At 43.7% G+C, this 20846-nt stretch overlaps 1 protein-coding gene across 2 annotated transcripts in view; it reads right to left on the bottom strand.

The window, feature by feature from the left end:
- Positions 1-7977, bottom strand: part of ccdc61 (coiled-coil domain containing 61) — an 85453-nt gene extending 77476 nt beyond the window's left edge. The window contains exons 1-2 of one of the 2 annotated variants that reach the window (XM_073063899.1): positions 7877-7977; positions 4683-4881 (exon numbers count right to left, since the gene is read on the bottom strand). In XM_073063899.1, the coding sequence (XP_072920000.1) occupies positions 4683-4839 (157 nt within the window). In that variant the 5' untranslated portion in view covers positions 4840-4881; positions 7877-7977. Of the gene's footprint in view, positions 1-4682; positions 4882-7876 lie in introns of those variants that run through there. The other variant, XM_073063900.1, reaches the window with a different exon arrangement.
- Between the last annotated feature and the right edge of the window lie 12869 nt (positions 7978-20846).

The raw sequence follows: 20846 nt of genomic DNA on the forward strand, positions 1-20846 counted from the left end.
GAAGAGCCAGGGAATTGGCCCAACTCTCGCCTGGAAGCAGGTATACTTTTTAAAAAGCCAAAGCTTTCGAGTGACATGGGGAGAAGCCAAGAACAGGGTACAAAGTGGCCAATCAGTCTTTAACATATTCAATGGTGGAACAGACCTGAAAGACTAAATGGCCTACACCTTTTATCTTGTACAGTATATTCAAACAGTCTTTTAGAACAGTGGTCCCCAACCACCGGGCCGCAAAGCATGTGCTAATGGGCTGCGAGGAAATGATATGATTTGGCGATATGAGTTAGCTGCACCTTTCCTCATTCCCTGTTGAACTTGAACACACGTGAGGTCATTACGCACGCAAAGTCATTACCCACGCGAGGTCATCAGTCGCCTAAACGCAGTGATACCCTCGCGCCAGGGACCACTGGTTGGCCTCGGTTAACCGACTGCCACGTGCGGCCAGCGGGAAGTGATGATGCTACTGGCCCAGAGCATGGACAGATGGGTGCCGCCTCTAAAGCTATTTACCATACCAAATGCTCGTGGGGAACCCGGTGCTAAAATATTCGCAGACGACCTAATTTGAGCTCAGGGTTTCGTAAGTAGCAGAGCAGCTACTTCGCTGCGATCTACTGAAAGTCATCACTCTAGAGAAACTTTTGTCGGCTGATAGATCCTACGGGGTGGGGGGGGGGGGGGTGGGCGCGTGCCCTGTCGCACTCCTCACTCGGTTGGCCGCTCTCTCTGGACTGCGACTGCTGCGGCCCCGGTACGGGGACTTCTGACCCTTACCTTGTCCTCTCACTGGTGTGTTGCAATGATTTTATATGTTCATACAAGGAAAATATGCACTGTGTTTAATATTAAATTCGTTAGATAAACCCTTTGAGAAATGAAATTGAGTGTATTAGCCACTTATAAGTGACTTATAGTTGACTTATCACCTATATTCCGGACGTGATTAACACCAACCCCGCCCACCCACCGGTCAGTTGGTCTGTAAGAATATTGTCAATATTAAACCAGTCTGTGGTGCAAAAAAGGTTGGTGACCCCTGTTGTAGAAGCAAGGACATGAGCATCGGCAGCCTGTTTAACCAGTAGAGATGGGTTGCATGTTCATTCTTCTGGAGATTAACTCAAGCTGAAGAATGCTAACAAGACTAAAAACTTAAACACAAGAGAGGGCACCGTTTTAAGGTGCTTGTAAGTAGGTACAGGGGAGATGTCAGGGGTAAGTTGTTTTTTTACACAGAGAGTGGTGAGTGCGTGGAATGGGCTGCCAGCGACGGTGGTGGAGGTGGATACGATATGGTCTTTTAAGAGACTCCTGGATAGGTACACGAAGCTTAGAAAAATAGAGAGCCAAGGTTAACCCTAGGTAATTTCTAAAGTAAGTACATGTTTAGCACAGCATTGTGGGCCGAAGGACCTGTATTGTGCTGTAGGTTTTCTATGTAAGAGCTTCCGGAAACCTTGAGCAACACACACAAAATGTTGGAGGAACTCAGCGGGTCAGGCAGTATCTGTGGAAGGGAATAAAGAGTTAGCATTTCGTGCCAAGACCCTTTGACACACTGAAAAGGAATGGGGAAGAAGCCAGAATAAGAAGTTGGGGGGGGGGGGGGGGAGGGAAAGGAGTCCAATCTGGCAGGTGAATAAAAGTTTTCCTGATAGTCCAGGAACTGAAAGCACACACCAGTCCCCTATTGACCATTTTGACTGAGATTACCTCTACAAAGATCTCAGTACAATAAAAGAGTATTTCCCACTGAAATATCAGAAGAACTTCGAAAAATGGTTGTTGACCTTTCTACAAATTTATAATGCCAGTATTAGAAATGAATAAATAAAGCTAATGTTTAGTATTTATATATTGAGACACAGTGCAGAATAGGCCCTTCCGGCTCTTTGAACCACAGTGCCCAGTAATCCCAATTTAATCCTAGCCTAATCATGGGACAATTTACAATGAACAATTAGCCTACTAACCTTTGGACCGTGGGAGGAAACTAGAGCACCTGGAGGAAACGCACGTGGTCATGGGGAGAAAGTAGAAACTGCTTACAGGCAGCGGTGGGACGCAACACCTGCACTGTAAAGTGCAGTGCTAATCACTGCGCTACCGTCCCACCCTTTTATGCATGTTGATGGCCGAAGAATCAGAATCTGAATCAGGTTTAATATCACTGGCATGTGTTGCGAAATTTGTTGTTATCTGTCTGAAGGATAAATATTGAGGAGCGTGTCAAGGATAATCTGGATATTGTATGCAGTTCTGAGGCTTTGGGGAGGGTTAAGAAGAGGTTTACCAGGATGCTGCCTGGTTTGGAGGGAATGTGCTATTATGAATGGCTGGATTAACTTGAGTTGTTTTCTCCGGAGTGTCGGAGGCTGAGGAGAGATCTGATTGAGGTTTACAAGATTATGAGAGGCAGATCGAGTGGACAGAGAGGTTCTGTTTCCCAGGATTGAAATGAAAACCCCTAGAGGGTATGATTGAAGGTGAGAGGGGTAGGTTCAAGGGGGATGTGAGGGGCAAGTTTTTTTTTACTCAGAGAGTGGTGGATGCCTGGAATGCGCTGCCTGGTATGGTGGTAGAGGCAAATACATTAGAGGCTCTTAAGAGACGTTTGGATAGGCACATGGATGTGAGGAAGATGGAGGGATATGGACATGGTGTAGGGAGGAGGGATTAGTGTTTGGGTGTTTTTTGATTTGCTTTTTAGCTCGTTCAGCACAATATTGTGGGCTGAATGGCCTGTTCCTGCGCTGCAGTTTTCTATGTTCTAATTAATTTACTCTTTGTGGTCAAACTTGAAGGCTGAATGCAGGGTTAATGGCAGGAGTCTTCACAGTGTGGGGGGACAGAAGGATTTTGGGAGTCACGCCCATTGATCCATCAAAGTGGCCACACTATTTGATAGGGTGGTTAAGTAGGCTTGCGGTGTGCTGGCTTTCATTAGTCAGGAAAGAATGAGTTCACGAGCTTTGAGGTAATGTTGCAACTCTATAAAACTTTGGTTAGACCACAGTTGGAATATTGTGTTCAGTTCTCGGGGCCTCATTATAAAAGGAATGTAAAAGCTTTAGAGAAGGAGCAGAGATTTACTGGGATGTTGCCTGGATTAGACAGCATGTCTTAGGAAGGTAAGTTGAGTGGGCTAGGGCTTTTCTCTTTGGAGCAAAGGAGCAAGTGACGAGGGGCAGAGCGAAGTGATGATGGTGCTGAATGGTGACTCCTTTGCTTGCATCCTCAGAAACAACTCTATTTCCATCTTTAATATCTCTATTTTCTCCCCCTTTTTTTTGAAGACCCTGACCTGGAGTTACACGCTGAATACGGGCCTTTGCGGAAATGGGACCTGCTCTCGGGGTTTCACAACTGGCTGTTGTGCTGCACGCCAAGGGCTCGGCCTAAGAGTTTGGCTTGCCTTTGGAGACCTAGTATCTCGGGGCTCTGGAGACAGGCAGATCAAAGGTGGATGTCACAGCAGGAGATCTATGTGTCATCGGGGGATCTACAGCTGTGTGCCCAGAGACCCAAGATCTTTGCGCACAGAGCTCGAAAAAAGCGATGTATCGGACTTTTAACATCATAACCCAGTGTACTGTTTGTTATGTCTCCCCTCTCACTGTGAAACGGAGACACCCCTTTCTCCCTTATTAGGGAGAGAGAGAGAGAGCCTGTGGTATATCGAATGTCAGGTGAACAATTTAGTCTTTGGGGTAACTGCAAGTCTGTGACTTTACTGTCACTTTGCACATGCTTGAGTGCTCGGTGGCGGGTGCCGATGTTCTTTTATTGCCGGTGGGGCGGAGGGGGGAATTGTTGCTTGCTGCCACTTTCGCCAGGGAGGGAGGGGAGCTGGGGGGGGGGGTGGACTTTGGGGTTCTAACGTTTAACTGTCATTCATTCTTTGGGGCACTCCTCTGTTTTCGTGGATGGTTACGAAGAAAAAGCATTTCAGGATGTATATATTTCTCTGACATTAAATATATCTTTGAAACCTTTATAGCGGCGTACAAGATGATAAGAGATATAGATCGAGTGGACAGCCACAGACTTTGTTGCAGGGTAGAAATGGTTAATATGCAGGGCATAATTTTAAAGTAATTGGAGGAAAGTATACAGAGGATGTCGGAGGTAAGCTTTTATTGTTTTTTTTTTTAAAAAACACAGAGAATGGTGAGTACATGGAACTCACTGCCTGGGGTAGTGATAGAGACAGATACATTGAGACTCTTAGATAGTCACATGGATGAAAGAAAACTGGAGGGCTATATGGGAGGAAAGGGTTAGATTGATCTTGGAGTAGGTTAACAGGTTGGGACAACGTTGTGGGCCAAAGGGCTTGTACTGTGCTATACCGGTTTATGTGCAAAAAAAACCAAAAATAAAAAAGTAGTGAGGCAGTGTTCATGGTTTCTTTGTCCCTTCAGAAATCGATGGCAGAGGGGAAGCAGTTATTTCTGAATGGTTGAGTGTGTGCCTTCAGGCTCCTGTGCCTCCTCCCTGAAAGTACTATTTGTTGTCACATCGGTACTGTACATCTAAGAATACAGCACTGCAGTGGATAGTTAACTTAGATCATTAGGTTTCCTTAACTGAAAGACTGCCAATCGAAACATGGCTAGAAAATGCAACAGGACAGATAGATTATACTATTATTTGAGAAAGGGCAGCCTTGTACTTACAAACAGCCTCGAATTCTCCTCTCCACTGCTCAGAGGTCAACCTGTCCTCAACTTGCACCTCCAACACATCGCCAGTCACCATCATGGTGATTATATACTCAATCCCTCGGAATACATAATTTGCTTGTACAGGACCCCCTTCCAAGGTGCAAGACATTATTGGTAGTTGACAAAATTGAGTGAGTCCTCAATAATAATTCTAAGAAAAAGAAAGACAATAAAAATGCTTAGAAACAGCATTAAAATTATGTTAAACATAGTGAATATTCAAATATTCTGGAAATAATTTATAATTAAACACCTTTATTTATAGAAACCCTGCTCTTCCACACTGTACCTCAAGGTGATATTGATTTTAGGACGAAACACTTTCTTTACAGGAACTTTCAAATCAACAGACAATCTCTGGGCGATTTACAAACCACACCAATTCCTTCCGAGATTGAGATCGGACCAGGCCCTTGAAACTACGAGGCACCAACACTACCGGCTGTGCCACTACTCTGTCCTGGTTGGCAGGGGAGTAAACTAGTCCTGACCACTGCCCTTCAGGCCGAAGACCAACAATTCTGAGTTTGATCAATCGAGAGTTTACTAATTTCAGTTCTTAAGTATTGTGATCTCTGCTTTTATAAGTCATCCAACACATCTCTGCACCCCAATTTATTGCCCCTATTATCCATTCCCTTTGCACGATGACTCAAGATGCTTCAATTTAAGCAATATCTTAACTTTAAATTCTCATATCTTGTCTCAGTAAGCTCCTCCGATTCTGAGACTTGTGTAGAGATTATGGTTGCGGATGTAGGGGTCAAAAGCAGATATAACGGGGGTCACAACCAGAGCTGTGAACTATCTCATAATTTTCTTACAAAAACTGAGACCCAGCTTCAAGGACAGCTCCAATCCCATTAATATAAGTCAAGTCAAGTCTATTGTCATTTCCACCATAAACTGCTGGTGCAGTACACAGTAAAAACGAAACAACGTTCTTCTGGGTATTGAGGAGTCTGATGGCTCGGGGGAAGAAACTGTTACATAGTCTGGTCGTGAGAGCCCGAATGCTTCGGTGCCTTTTCCCAGACGGCAGGAGGGAGAAGAGATTGTGTGAGGGGTGCATGGGGTCCTTCAAAATGCTGTTTGCTTTGCGGGTGCAGTGTGTGGTGTAAATGTCTGTAATAGCGGACAGAGAGACCCTGATGATCTTCTCAGCTGACCTCACTACCCGCTGCAGGGTCTTGTGATAAAACTCTTGAACAGACCTCTTATACAATACAAAATAACTATTGATCTTACTATCTTCCTCATGACCTTTGGATTTTATCAGTCAATGTCTTTCTCTGTAACTGTAAACAGTTATTACCCCTCAAAGGGAATAACCCTGAAATATTCCCACAACCTATGGACTCGAGGACTCTTCATCTAACATTAATGATATTTATTGTTTATTTATTTATTATTGTTTCTTATTTTTGTACCTGCACTGTGGTTGAAAACTCTGGGTGGTTTTTCATCGACTCTGTTATGGTTATTATTCTATAGATTTGCTGAGTATGCCCACAAGAGAATGAATCTCAGGGTTATATATGGTGACATATATGTACTTTGATAATAAGATTGACTTTGAACTTTATTTTGCAGTGTTTTTTCATGCTTGTACTGTCTCAGTGTTCAGATCATTCCTTATGTACGGACACAACCCACCCAGTAAACTGCCTTTTCCAAAAACTCCCATTCCGAAGCACCTTAGGGCTATTAAAACAAAAACTTCACACATTCTTAAAAATCTCTTCCCTCAGGCTGTTACTCTGATCAACCATTCTAGTTAGCCACCCCACCCCCTCTATTACTCCACTCACTGCACTGTAAACATTTTACAAACAAGAGAAAATCTGCTGATGCTGGGGTTCCAAGCAACACACACAAAATGCTGGAGGAAGTCAGCAGGCCAGGCAGCATCTATGGAAAAGAGTACAGTCAACGTTTCGGGCTGAGACCCTTCAGCAGGGTATCTATAGATGCTACCTGGCCTGCTGAGTTCCTCAGCATTTTGTTAGTGCCGCATGTAAACATTTTAAACCACTTTTTATGTGGGTATTAGTGCACATTTTATTCCATATCCATACTTGAACCTCTAAGATTATTTTTAGGTAATTCTTTATATAATTATTGAATATTGTTTTTGTTTCCTCATATGGTGATGAAATGTTTACAAATGTTTTGCCAAGATCGGAGAACAATTTAATCCAATCATCAGCCACCAGAGCTACGTTTTTCCGTATTTTGCTTCTGTTGCTTATCACACCAAATTTGGGGCGGCACAGCACAATGCTTTACGGTCCCCTGCTTCAACTGTGAGTCTTACTGATGGAGAAGATCCCGAGAGGCAGGATTTCTGAACATCTAGCGAGGCATATGATTAGGAATAGTCAACATGACTTTGTCAAAGGCAGGTCATGCCTTATGATCCTGACTGAATTTTCTGAGGATATGACTAAACACATTGATGAAGGTAGAGTCGTAGATGTAGTGTATATGGATTTCAGCAAGGCATTTGATAAGGTACCCCATGAACGGCTTATTGAGAAAGGAGGCATGGGATCCAAAGGGACATTGCTTTGTGGATCCAGAACTGGTTTGCCCACAGAAGGCAAAGAGTGGTTGTAGACGGGTCAGCATTAAGGTTGGTGACCGGTGTTGTGCCTCAGGGATTTGTTCTGAGACCCCTTCTCAGATAGGCACACAACACATTCGTAACGTATACTTTACACTGTATAGTGAATAAAGTTGATCCTTGAATGCTCTATCCGGATGGCACACAAACAAAGCTTTACACTGCATCTTAGCACATGTGACAATAATAAACTAATTACCAATGCTGAATGCCATTCAACCCCTTCAGTCGGTGCAACAACTATTCCATGTATTGCTCTACTCCTCGCTCCCCTGGAATCCCCTCCAACCACACGAAACCACCACTCTCCACACAAGGGCAGATCCTGAGGTCGGGAGCGAACCCGGGGGTCTGCGAATCTATGAGACACTTTGCTGGATCACCCTGAGCTCTGGCTGGGAGGGGAGAACGCGTAAATTAGCTGGGAAACCTTCCAACCCAAGCCTGTCCGTACCCAGACAATGGTAAAAGCCTCACACAGTCGAACAGCTTCCCTTTAAGCCGACCCACAACCACTCACCTCGCTCCCCTCAGCCGCCACTACCGCCTCCCGGCCCGCGTTCCCACTCAGGCCAAGCGTCCCCTTCCCGCTCACCCGAACATAGCAACGCACGCCGACCCCGCCCCTCTCCTTTCTCTATTCGCCAGAATCCGACAAGCTCTCGATTCTACGGGCTAACTCGCCCTGCCAATCAAGCAGGACGCCGCATCACGTTTGGTTGACACGAGGACGGCAACGGAACCTTCCACACCGAAGATAAATAGAGGGACCGGAAAATAATATAAACAACTATAATTCAACTATTATCTTTCAGTAAATTAAATGACTACAAAGAGAGTGGTTGCTACATTAATTATTAACTTTTTATTAATTTAATTAAGTGTTCTCGACTATTGCTATTCTAAAATAATTATTGTAAAATATTTCCCCCCGATTCTGGAATGCAATCATTTTGTAGAACGAAGGTGGCCGTTGAATGTCGTCACTTTTCTGCGACCGCAAGGTGTTGTCAATCACAGCGGCGACACGGGAGCGGAGGTGGTCGGTTGCTCTTGGCAACGGGAGACTCCTGCCTGGTCAAGGTGAGGAGTTGGTCCGCATGCTCATGGCGACATGAAGGGGTTCCAAAACACACAACATCTCATCATTTCCAGTTATTGTAATTGGCAAACGTGTCGAAATTCCATCTACCTTACGTACATACAATCAGTGTCACATCCCATCTTGCAAAAACTACATTTCAAGGAGGTAGCAACCCCATATTCTTCCCCCCCCTCCCCCCCCCGGTCGACCTCCAGGGGTGTATGTAATACTTTGTTTAGCTTTTCTATTTCTTTTGCAAACTTTCCTTGTTGCTGTGATGTGGCTCGCTTGGCAGATTTGAGCATTTTGCCAGAGGTCTCAACCTCATAGCAGTCTGTGTCAATGAATTTGTTAATTTTGGAAGACATCAGATTCACAATTATTATCATAGAGTCGTTGTTTATTCAATTCCAACTTTAAGCAAGTCTACAGGGAGTTTGGCCTCATCACGTAGGACACACGTTAGACTGTGTGGGTGACACTGTTACCTGTGTGGGTGACACCATGATCAGTGTGAATGACGCTGTGATCAGTGTGGGCGACGCTGTGATCTGTGTGGGTGACACCGTGATCAGTGTGGGTGACACTGTTACCTGTGTGGGTGACACCGTGATCAGTGTGGGTCACACTGTGATCTGTGTGGGTGGCACTTATCAGTATGGATGGTTCTGTTATCTGTGTGGATGATTCTGTTTTCTTTGTGCGTGACAAGGTGATCTGTATCAGTGACACGATGCTCTATGTGAATGACACAGTGCTCGGTACTGATTTCACCACGATCTGCATGGATGACACAGTGATCTATGTGGATGATTTGATGATCTGTATGAATGACGCTGTGAGATCTATGGATATCACAATGATCTGTATCAATGTCAGGGTGATCTGAACGGACGACACATTGATTCCTAAGGATGTCTCATTGATCTGTAGCGGTGTCACAACGATTACCTGTATGGGTGACAAAGTGATCTGTATCAATAACACAATGATCTGTAACTGTGACACAATAATCTGTGTGGATGTCACTTTGATGGAAACTGGTCACACAATATTCATGATCAGAATCAGAATCAGGTTTATTATCACCAGCATGTGACGTGAAATTTGTTAACTTAGCAGCAGCAGTTCATTGCAATACATAATCTAGCAGAGAGAGAAAAATAATAATAATAATAATAAATAAAATAAAACAAAAATAAATAAAGAAGTAAATCAATTACACATACTAAATAGATTATTTTAAAATGTGCAATAACAGAAATATTGTGCATTAAAAAAAGTGAGGTAGTGGCCAAAGCTTCAATGTCCATTTAGGAATTAGATGGCAGAGGGGAAGAAGCTGTTCCTGAATCGCTGAGTGTGTGCATTCAGGCTTCTGTACCTCCTACCTGATGGTAACAGTGAGAAAAGGGCATGCCCTTTAATAATGGACACTGCCTTTCTAAGACACCACTCCTGAAAGATGTCCTGAGTACTTTGTAGGCTAGTGCCCAAGATGGACCTGACAACCTTTTGCAGCTTCTTTCGGTCCTGCGCAGTAGCCCCTCCATACCAGACAGTGATACAGCCTTTCAGAATGCTCTCCACGGTGCAGCTATAGAAGTTTTTGAGTATATTTGTTGACATGCCAAATCGCTTCAAACTCCTAATAAAGTATAGCCGCTGTCTTGCCTTCTTTATGACTACATCAGTGTGTTGGGACCTGCTTAGATCCTCAGAGATCATGACACCTAGGAACTTGAAGCTGCTCACTCTCTCCACTTCTGATCCCTCTCTGAGGATTAGTATGTGTTCCTTCATCTTATCCTTTCTGAAGTCCACAATCTGCTCTTTTGTCTTACTGACGTTGAGTGCCAGGTTGTTGCTGTGGCACCATTCCACTAGTTGGCATATCTCACTCCTGTACACCCTCTCATTACCACCTGAGATTCTACCAACAACGGTTGTATCATCAGCAAATTTATAGATGGTATTTGAGCTTTGCCTAGCCACACAGTCATGTGTATACAGAGAGTAGAGCAGTGGGCTAAGCACACACCCCTGAGGTGCACCAGTGTTGATCATCAGCAAGGAGGATATGTTATCACCCATCTGCACAGATTGTGGTCTTCCGGTTAGGAAGTTGAGGATCCAATTGCAGTGGGAGGTATAGAGGCCCAGGTTCTGCAACTTCTCAATCAGAATTGTGGGAATGATGGTATTAAATGCTGAGCTATAGTCGATGAACAGCATCCTGACATAGGTGTTTGTGTTGTTTAGGTGGTCTAAAGCCATGTGAAGAGCCATGGAGACTGCCTCTGCCGTTGACCTATTGTGCAATAGACAAATTGCAATGGGTCCAAGTCCCTACTGAGGCAGGAGTTCAGTCTAGTCATAACCAACCTCTCAAAGCATTTCATCTCTGTTGATGTGAGTGCTACTGGGAATAGTCATTAAGGCAGCCCACATTATTCTTTTTTGGCACTGGGATAATTGTTGCCTTTTTGAGGCAAGTTGGTACTTTTGCCTGTAGCAGTAAGAGGTTGAAAATGCCCTTGAATGCTCCACTAGTTGGTTGGCACAGGTTTTCAGAGCCTTACCAGGTACTCCATCGAGACCTTCTGCCTTGTGAGGGTTCACTCTCTTTAAAGACAGTCTAACATTGGCCTGTGAGACAGAGATCATAGGGTCATCTGGTGCAGCAGGGATCTTCACAGCTGTAGTTGTGTTCTCCCTGTCAAAGCGTGCATAGAAGGCGTTGAATTCATCTGGTAGTGAAGCATCGCTGCCATTCATGCTATTGGGTTTTGCTTTGTAGAAAGTAATGTCTTGCAGCCCCTGCCAGAGTTGTCATGCATCTGATATCACCTCCAACCTCATTCAAAATTGTCTCTTCGCCCTTGAAATAGCCCTCTGCAAATCATACCTGCTTTTCTGGTATAGGCCTGAGTCGCCAGACTTGAATGCCACAGATGTAGCCTTCAAAAGACAAGGTACTTCCTGGTTCATCCATGGCTTTTGGTTTGGGAATGTACATGGATTTCACAATGATCTGACTGGACAACACATTGACCCGAATATACAACATGATGATATATATGGATGACACAATGATCTGTATGGGTGACATGATGATCTGTATGGGTGAAATGATGATCTGTATGGGTGACACGATGATATGTACGGGTGACACAATGATGTGTATGGGTGACATGATGATCTGTATGGGTAATAAGATGATCTGATATGGGTCACACATTGATCTGTATGGATGTCACAATGATCTGTATGGGTGACACCATAATCTGTCGGGGTAACACTGATCTTTCTGGGTGATATAATGATCTGTGAAGGTGACAAACTTCTGTGTAGATGACACAATAATTTGTGTATATGACTCAGATCTGTATTGATTACATGATGATCAGTATGGATGGCATGTTGATCTGTATGAATCATCTCAATGAATGACACAATGTGGGGTTGAGATTACAAAGGCAGCTGGAAAGGGAGTGTAATGTCACAATTGTAAAGGGGCACTTCAATATGCAAGGGGATTGGGAAAATCATGTTGGTTTTCCCAACAATCCTCTCACTTATATTTTGACTTCGGCTAAGCTGGATGCCACAGGACATTGGTGGCTGGCGGACTTGTCGGTATATGATTTCAGCCTGAGGTACCGCCCAGGAAGCAAGAATGTCGATGCAGATGCTTTGTCACGTCGGGAGCCGGGGTAACAGGAGAAGGATGAGGAGTGGGAGAGTGTCCCTGCCCCTGGAGTGAAGGCGATGTGTCAGTTTGCTATCACCGTGAAGGCCGAGGGAAGAGGGAGGCTGGAACGAGCCGTGGACCATTTGGGGGTTTTTGATGACGCCATACCCCTAGCTTACTGTGACCTGACCGCACTGCGGACTAAACAGTTGCCGGAACTGAGTCCGGGGGAAGTGGCAGCTGCTCAACAAAATGACCCGGGCATTGGCACTGTGTGGAGAGCGGTCGAGAAGGGGGATGTGGCATTGGCTGAGAAGGCGAAACACCCATTCGTGCCTCTGTTATTGAAGGAGTGGTCTCGGTTAAAGTTAAAGAACCAAATCTTGTACCGGGTAACAGCGCCTCCGGACCAACCCCGCCGTTGGCAACTGGTCCTGCCGGAGGAGTATTGGCAGGCTGTACTCCAGGCCTTACATGATGATTCTGGACACTTGGGGGTGGAAAAGACCTATGGATTACTCAAAGACCGGTTCTACTGGCCCCGGATGAGGGGGGGAAGTCAAAGAATACTGTAGGGGATGCAGTCGTTGCATCCGGAGGAAGACCCTGCCAGCGTTGGCGTCTCCACTGTCGCACTTGCAGAGTGCGGGACATCTGGACCTGGTATGTATGGATTTCCTGTCGATTGAGTCTGACACCAGCAACACTGCGAATGTCTTAGTCATCACCGATCATTACACTCGCTATGCTCAGGCTTCTGCACCGGTACATCTTCCAACTCGCACCAGCTAACAATCTTATCTCTGTCCATCTCCGCTCTGCTGCCTGCTCGATTCCACAGTGCCCTTTTCAAAGATCGGAACGCCTCTTCACATCGATCATCCCGGACGAGCCCCCACAAATGTAACACTTACCCAACAGGCTGGTATATGTCTAGGGGAAAAGGAGATCCAGCCACACACCAACCCCACCTCCCATACACACAGGTGCTGTGAGAATCAAGTTTATGCCTCACGCCCGCACACAGTATCAAATTCACACCAGATACCATTATGAAATACACTCCAAAGAGTTTACTAAAACTAAAAGAGTACTAGGCAACACAATATATATGAAAGGAAAGAAAAAAACAAAAGGCGTCAACTTATCAAAGTTCAGTCAGTTCAGTGCACATCGATGGATCTCAACCATTGAACCATTCGACCCCTCGTCGCTTGCCTCCGACCTCCACGTCCTTGCACCTGGGACTACCCCTGGTGGTCAACCAAGCAGTGCAGCGCACGTCCACCTTCCTCGGCGTCTTCCTCTCGACTCTCCTCAAAAGACCGCGAAACCCCTCCCCCCCCAAGTTCCCAGCCTCACAAGACAAAATAACATTCCCCATTGGTGTACAAATGAATACAATCCCCATATCAGCAAGTCTAAAGCTAAACAACTGCGAGAGAAACACTTATCAGACAAAGAAGCATTCCTACTCTTAACAAACCAACGAAGCCATTTTGAGTAACATACACAGGACATTGTACAATTGGTTTGCAAGAGAGGGAATTTGTTGAATGCTTATGAGATGGCTTTTTAAGAACAGCTTGTGCTTGAGCCTACTAGGCTATGTCAGATTGGATGTTATGTAATAACCCTGATCTTATTAGGAAGCTTAATGTAAAGGAACCCTTAAGAGTCAGTGATCATAATATGATTGAATTCAAACTGCAATTTGAGAGGGAGAAGCATAAGTCACATTTTCTTGTGAAGCAATCTCACATGTGGCACCTTATCAAATACCTTCTGAAAATCCAAGGAATTGGAATCCACAGCCTCTCCTTTGTCCACCCTGCTTGTTACTTCCTTGAAGAACTCTAACAGATTTGTCAGGCAAGATCTCCCTGTACAGGGGCCATGCTGACTTTGACTCATTAAGACCTCATCCTTTCTTTCACCTTCTTCCCTTCTTAAAGAAATTTTCCAGTGCTCTGGGACCATGCTAGAATCAAGTGATTCTTGAAAGATCATGATCAATGCATCCGTTATCTCTTCAGCAACCTCTCTCAAGACTCTGCAATGTAGTCCATCTGGTCCAGGTGACTTAACCACCTTAAGACCTTTGAGTTTGCCTAGCACTTTTTCCTTTGTAATAGCAATGGCACTCACTCCTGCTCCCTGACACGGACCTCTAGCATATAGCGAGTGTCTTCCACAGTAAAGAATGAAGCAAAGCACTTATCAAGTTCATCTGCCATTTCTGTGTTCCCCATTACTACCTTACCAGCATTAGATTCTAGTGGTCCAATATTAACTCTCACCTCCCTTTTACTCTTTATATAACTGAAAAGATTTTTAGTATCCTGCTTTATGTTATTGACTAGTTTGCCCTCATATTTCATCTTTTCCCTTCTTATAGCTTTTTTAGTTGCCTTTTGTTGGTTTTAAAAGCTTCCCAATCATTCAACTTCCCACTCACTTTTGCTACCTTATATTCTCTTTCTTTGGCTTTTATGCAGTCACAGTTGCCTACCCCTGCCAATTCTTCTTCTGTGGCACATATCTATCCTGCACCTTGTGAACTATTCCCAGAAACTTCAGCCATGTCTGCTCTGTGTCATCCCCACCAGTATTATCCAATCCACCTGGGTAAGCTCCTCTCTCACGCCTTTGTAATTCCCTTTATCCCAATGCGATACTGATAACATGTGATTTATGCTTCTCCCTCTCAAACTGCCCTGATCTGTGTGAATGACACAGTGGTTTGCATGGATGACACAATGATGTGTACTGTCCATTGCATATCTATAGAAGTTGTCAAAGTTTTAGATGTTTTTACCATATCTTCTCAATTTCTTCTTTTTAAAGCAGGCAAAATCAGTAATAGTCATCCCTTCAGTGAATAAACTTTGTGGGAAAGTTGTACTCATCTGCTTAACGTTAAGTGACAAATTATTAAGTGACCATGAAGCTTTTAAATGTCAAAGGTGCTATATTAGGACATTAATTTTCTTTTAAAAACAGACCGTTGGGTTAAGTCGCAATGAACAATTATCAATACCTCCTGTACCTAATAAAATGATCACTGAATGTATGTTTATGGCCTTCTGCTGCTGTAGCCCATCCATTTCAAGGTTCAAAATGCTGTGCATTCAAAGTTGTTATTTTGCTCACCACTGTAGTAGCTTGTGGTTATTTGAGTTACTGTCACCCTCCTGTTGGTTTGAACCAGGCTGGCCATTCTCCTCTGACCTCTCTCAGTAACAAGGCGTTTTCACCCACAGAACTGTTGCTCCCTGTATTTTTTGCACCATTCTCTGTAAACTCGAGATATTGTTGTGCATGAAAACCCCAGGAGATTAGCAGTTTCTAAGATGTTCAAGCTACCCTGTCTGGCACCAATAATCATTCCACCATCAAAATCACTTAGATCACATTTCTTCCCCATTCTGATATTTGATCTAAATAATAATTGAACAGTTTGATCATGCTTTTACGCATTGAGTTGCTGCCACCTTATTGGTTGATTAGATGTATGCATTAAAAAGCAGGTGTCTCTAATAAAGTGGCCACAGAGTGTATTTCTATAATTCATGTTCTGATTAGCATAGCATGCAAGAAAACTGCAGGAAACAACAAGGTTCATTTCTAGTTAGTAAATCCTTGGAATTTTTTTTCATTAGGATCTGGAATTCCCTGCCCAGGAGGACTGTCAAGGTTCAGTGATCAAATATAGCCAACAGCGATCGCCAGAGTTTCTAGATCTTGGGGAAATCAAGAAGTATATGGATAGGGCAGGAAAGAGGTATTCAGAGAGATGATTAACCATGATCTTACTGAAATTGGCAGCTGGGAAGCTAAACGCCCGATGCTGCTCCTAACTTGTTATGAAGTCCCAGCTTTGTCTAAAAATTTTAAAGAACTGCAGATGTTGCAAGCAACACACACAAAATGCTAGAAGAACTCAGCAAGCTAGGGAGCATCTATGGAAAAGAGTAAATAGTCAACATTTTGAACTGAGACCCTTCTTTGGGACTGGAAAGGAAGGGGAGGGGAGAAAGAAGCACAAGGTGGTAGGTGATAGGTGAAACAGGTAGGGGGAGGGATGCAGTAAAGAGCTGGGAAGTTGATTGGTGAAAGAAATAAAGAGCTAGAGAAGGGGAATTTTGATAGAAGAAGGCAGAAAACCATGGAAGAAAGAGAAGGGGGAGGAGCACCAGAGGGAGGTGATGGGCAGGTAAAGAAATAAGGTGAGAGAGGGAAATGGGAATGGGGAATGGTGAAAGAGGGAGACGGGGGCAAATACTGGAAGTTTGGGAGATAGATGTTCATGTCATCAGGTTGGAGACTACCCAGACAGAATATATGGTGTTGCTGCTGCAACCTGAGTGTGACCTCATCACAGTAGTAGAGGCAATGGACTGACATGTTGGAATATGAATGGGAAGTAGAATTGAAATGGGTGGCCACCGGGAGATCATGCTTTTTTCTGGCAGATGGAGCGAAGGTACCTGGCTGATGGTAACCATCAGATGTTGAAAATCTGAAATTAAAACAAGAAATTCTCAGAAAATCTCAGCAAGTCAGGCAATATCTGGTCTGTGAAACATCGGTTGCTTCCAATGAAGTCACAGATCCAAAAACATTGAGTGTTTCCCTTTCAATACATGCTAAACTTTTCCCTTATTTTCCTTCTTTACCCCTGCTTTGTATAGTTGGTCCCCTCCCTGTGACAACCTTTCTATCAAAAGTTTGAAAATTATACTGTAGTATTTCACATGAAGCCCTTTCAAAGTGTTTTGTAGCCAGATGGCAGTTTCTAAAAGCTCTAAGGATATTAACGATGGGATTAAAGAGAAGCACATCGCCATCTTCAATCAGGGACAATGTGAAATGGGAGTGGAGGTTTTCTCAATCTCACTCCTTCGGAACAATTCTCCATCTGGGCACAAATCCAAACACTCTGCTTAAAGCTCATCGACCGTCAGTGTAAAGAAAAAACAGTGCTCTTCATTCATGTCTTTCTCAATGTAATTAATTTCAAAAGTAACTGAAAATCAACAAATTGCAGATGCTAAAAGCCTGAAATAAACTCAGAAATCATGAAACACTCAGTGGGTCAGGCAGCACTGACAGAGAGTGGAAAACCTGAAATTTTAACCATGTTTCTCCTTCCATAAGAACACAAGATATAGGAGCAGAATTAGGCCATTTCACCCATCAAGTCTGCTCCACCATTCAATCATGGCTGATTTATTATCCCTCTCAGCCCCATTCTCCTGCCTTCTTCCCATAACCTTTGACACCCTATACCCAATCAACCTTCACAATGACTTGGCCTACTCAGCCGCCCGTAGCAATGAATTCCACAGATTCACCATCCTCTGGCTGAAGAAATTCCTTCCTTATCTCTGTTCTATAGGGGAATCCTTCCATTCTGAGAACATGCCCAATGGTCCTTGATTCTCCCACTAATGGAAACATCCTCTCCACATCCACTCTTTCAGGGCCTTTCAATATTTGATAAGTTTCAATAAGTTCCGCCACATTCTTCAAAACTCCAGCAAGAATGCAGGCCCTAAGCTCCTCAAACATTAATCCTTTCATTCCCAGGATCCTTCTTGTGAACCTTTGGTCACCTACCTACAGGGAAGATAGAAGATTGAAAGAGTACAGAGAAACTTTACAAGGATGTTGCCAGCTCAGGAGGACCTGAGTTAGAAGGAAAGATTGAATGGGTTAGGAATTTATTTCTTAGAACATAGAAGATTGAGAGGAGATTTGATAGAGGTATACAAAATTATGTAGGGTATAGATAGGGTAAGTACAAGCAGGCTTTTTCCACTGAGGAAGTTAGAGAAATCGATGTACATGCTATCAGGTTGGAGTCTACCCAGGTGGAATATGAGGTGTTACTCCCCCACCTGAGAGTGCCCTCATTATACAGTAGAGGAGGCCATGGACTCACATGTCAGATTAGGAATGGGGAGTGGAATTAAAATGGGTGGCCACCAGGAAATCCTGCCAGTTGTGTCAGGTGGGTCGAAGGCTGGATTTTTTGTACTTAAGATCCTGCAGAAGAGGCTAAAGGAGGCCAGCCTTTTGTTGCGATGGGGCTTGCACAGACACAATCAGCTAACTGATATCCGACTATACAGTGACAGTCTATTTAACCTCAAGGGCCATTATAATTGTACTGCAGGAATAAGGCTCCCATCATTGGTGGAGGAGTTAGGATATAGAAAACAGGTTACAACAACATTAGTAGGGTGCTATAGCAATGTACGATTAATATAGAATATTTCATTACATCAGAAAATGTTGACACAGAGATAATTTACATGCATAAAGTTTTTAATATTATTCACAAATTGTCATAATACAAAATAAATACCTTGTGGCATCTCATCCACTTTACACAGAACATAAACGTACAACTGTGGCTTCGGATAATTTCCATAAAACCCAACACTTAAATCTGTTAAAATTGGTACAAAGATAGAGGACACATCTAGCACCAATAAACCAAGGAGATTAAAGTAGAAGCCAGTATCAGGCAGGCTCTGACTACAATCCTTCTGTGGGCTTCTGTCCAAATAGGCATCTTAAAGCTTGTTAATCTACTAAAGACTCAAGGGATCACTGGATCAGAAATCTCTTACGTTTGCAGAGAAAAGTACGTCACACCAATAATGTTCTCTTTTTGTATGTCTCTCTCTTCCTATCTTTTTGCCTCTCACCCTTCTGTCCCCCCAACTCTTCACTCCCTTTCTCCTACCCCTATCTCCAACTCTCTGCCCCCTCTACCCCCTCACCTCCCCTCCCTCCTTAATTCCTCTATCCCCCTCCCTCTGGCTCCTCTCCCCCCTCTCCTTCTCTCTCTCTTGACCTCTATCTCTATCTCTCCATCTCTCTTATCATTCCAAGTATACAGTGATATAAATGGCGTCCAGTGATCATTAATGAGCCATTCAGTTTTCACCCCAGTCCCTGGTTTTATCATCATACTGATTCTATCTTTTTAATAACAGGTTATGTAATTAAACAAATTTAAATTTCCTATCTGGTGTTGTGGGATTTAAACTTGCAGATCATATGTCTAGGAATTTAAAATAAGCGTCTCAAAGACATAAATACTGTCTTACAGTTCGTCTATTCAGTAAACCAACTCCTTTTATCTTAAACCTCTTAATTACAACATCCTTTAATCTTCTATTATCGTGGTCATTCACCTGGTCTAGTCAATCCGTCCACATAATTTAACTGAGATTTCCTCCTCCATGCCCTTGGTAAAACTGTGGCTGGGAACGGCTACCTTGGCGTAGATGGGGAGTTATTTGTGTTCAGAACAGTTCAGTAACAAATTAGAAAACAGACTTATTTACTAGATTATTTGAGGGAATCAATGAGGCTTGATTTTTCAATGTAACGCAGAGACAAAAAATTGAACTGTTTTCAGGGACCGCGCTGTTTTTTTCATATATAGAAGGATCCTCGTACAGGTAGCGTTGAGGAAGTCAGCAGTCTTCAGGGGGACTTGGACAGATATGGTGGATGGACTACAGTGTAAGGATGTGTAAAGTCATGGATTTTGGTAGAAAGAATAAAGGCGTAGATTTTTGTCAAAACAGGGAGTGAATTCTGAAATCAATCATGCAAAGTGACTTGGGAGTCCTCATGCAGGATTCCCTAAAGGTTAATTGCAGGTTGAGTCAGTGGTAAGGAAGGCAAATCCAATGTTAGTGTTCATTTCAAGAAGACTAGAATATAAAAGTAAGGATGTAATGTTGAGGCTTTATAAGGCACTGGTCAGACCACATTTGGAGCATTGTGAACAGTTTTGGGACAATTAATTAAGAAAGAATAATCTGGCATTGTAGATGGTCCAGAGGAGGTTTGTGAGAATAATTCTAGAAATGAAAAGGTTAGTGTATGAAGAGCATTTGATGGCTCGAGGCCTGTACTCAATGGAGTTTGTAAGAATGATGGGGAATCTCATTGAAACCTATTGAATACTGAAAGGCCTAGATTGTGGAAAGGATACTTACTATAGCGGGGGAGTCTAGGACCAGAGAACACAGCCTCAGAATTGAGGGAAGCCAATTTACAACAAAGATGAGGAAAAATGTCCTCAGCCAGAGGGTGGTGAATCTGTGGAATTCATTGCCACAGGCGGCTGTAGAGGCCGAGTCACGGGGTTTACTTAAGCAGAAGTTGATAGGTTCTTGATTTGTCAGCACATCAAAAGTTACGTGGAGAAGGCAATAGAATGGGGTTGAGAGGGAAAATGAATCTGCCATGCTGAATGCTAATTGGCCAAATGGGTTAACTCTGCTCCTATGCCCTATGGTCCACATTTATCTATTCTGTGTGATATTATGCCCAACTGAAAAGTAAAGGCAGCAAATGTGGATGTTGAGTTTGTTGAGCTGTTCAGGTCTAGTTAGTTCTGATTCTAAATGCAGTCAAGTAAACAAGGTTGGAAATCTAGTTAAATGCATGTAAGACCATGCAAGAGCAATGATGGGTACGGTTTCCCCTCATGCTGTTGGCATTCCCCCAAGAGGACTACAACCTTGGTGTAAGGTTTGGAGGCTTGAGTGCCTCAATGACCTGGAGAACTATGGTGGCTGGAGTGATCACCCATGCCAAACACGTCATAGAGTAGAGGCCAGACTATGAGTGGTCCACTGGCCCTCCAGGTTCGGGGAGGGTTCATCTCAGGGCAAACAA

Source organism: Hemitrygon akajei, chromosome 12 (genome assembly GCF_048418815.1).
Source record: "Hemitrygon akajei chromosome 12, sHemAka1.3, whole genome shotgun sequence".
NCBI lineage: Eukaryota > Metazoa > Chordata > Chondrichthyes > Myliobatiformes > Dasyatidae > Hemitrygon > Hemitrygon akajei.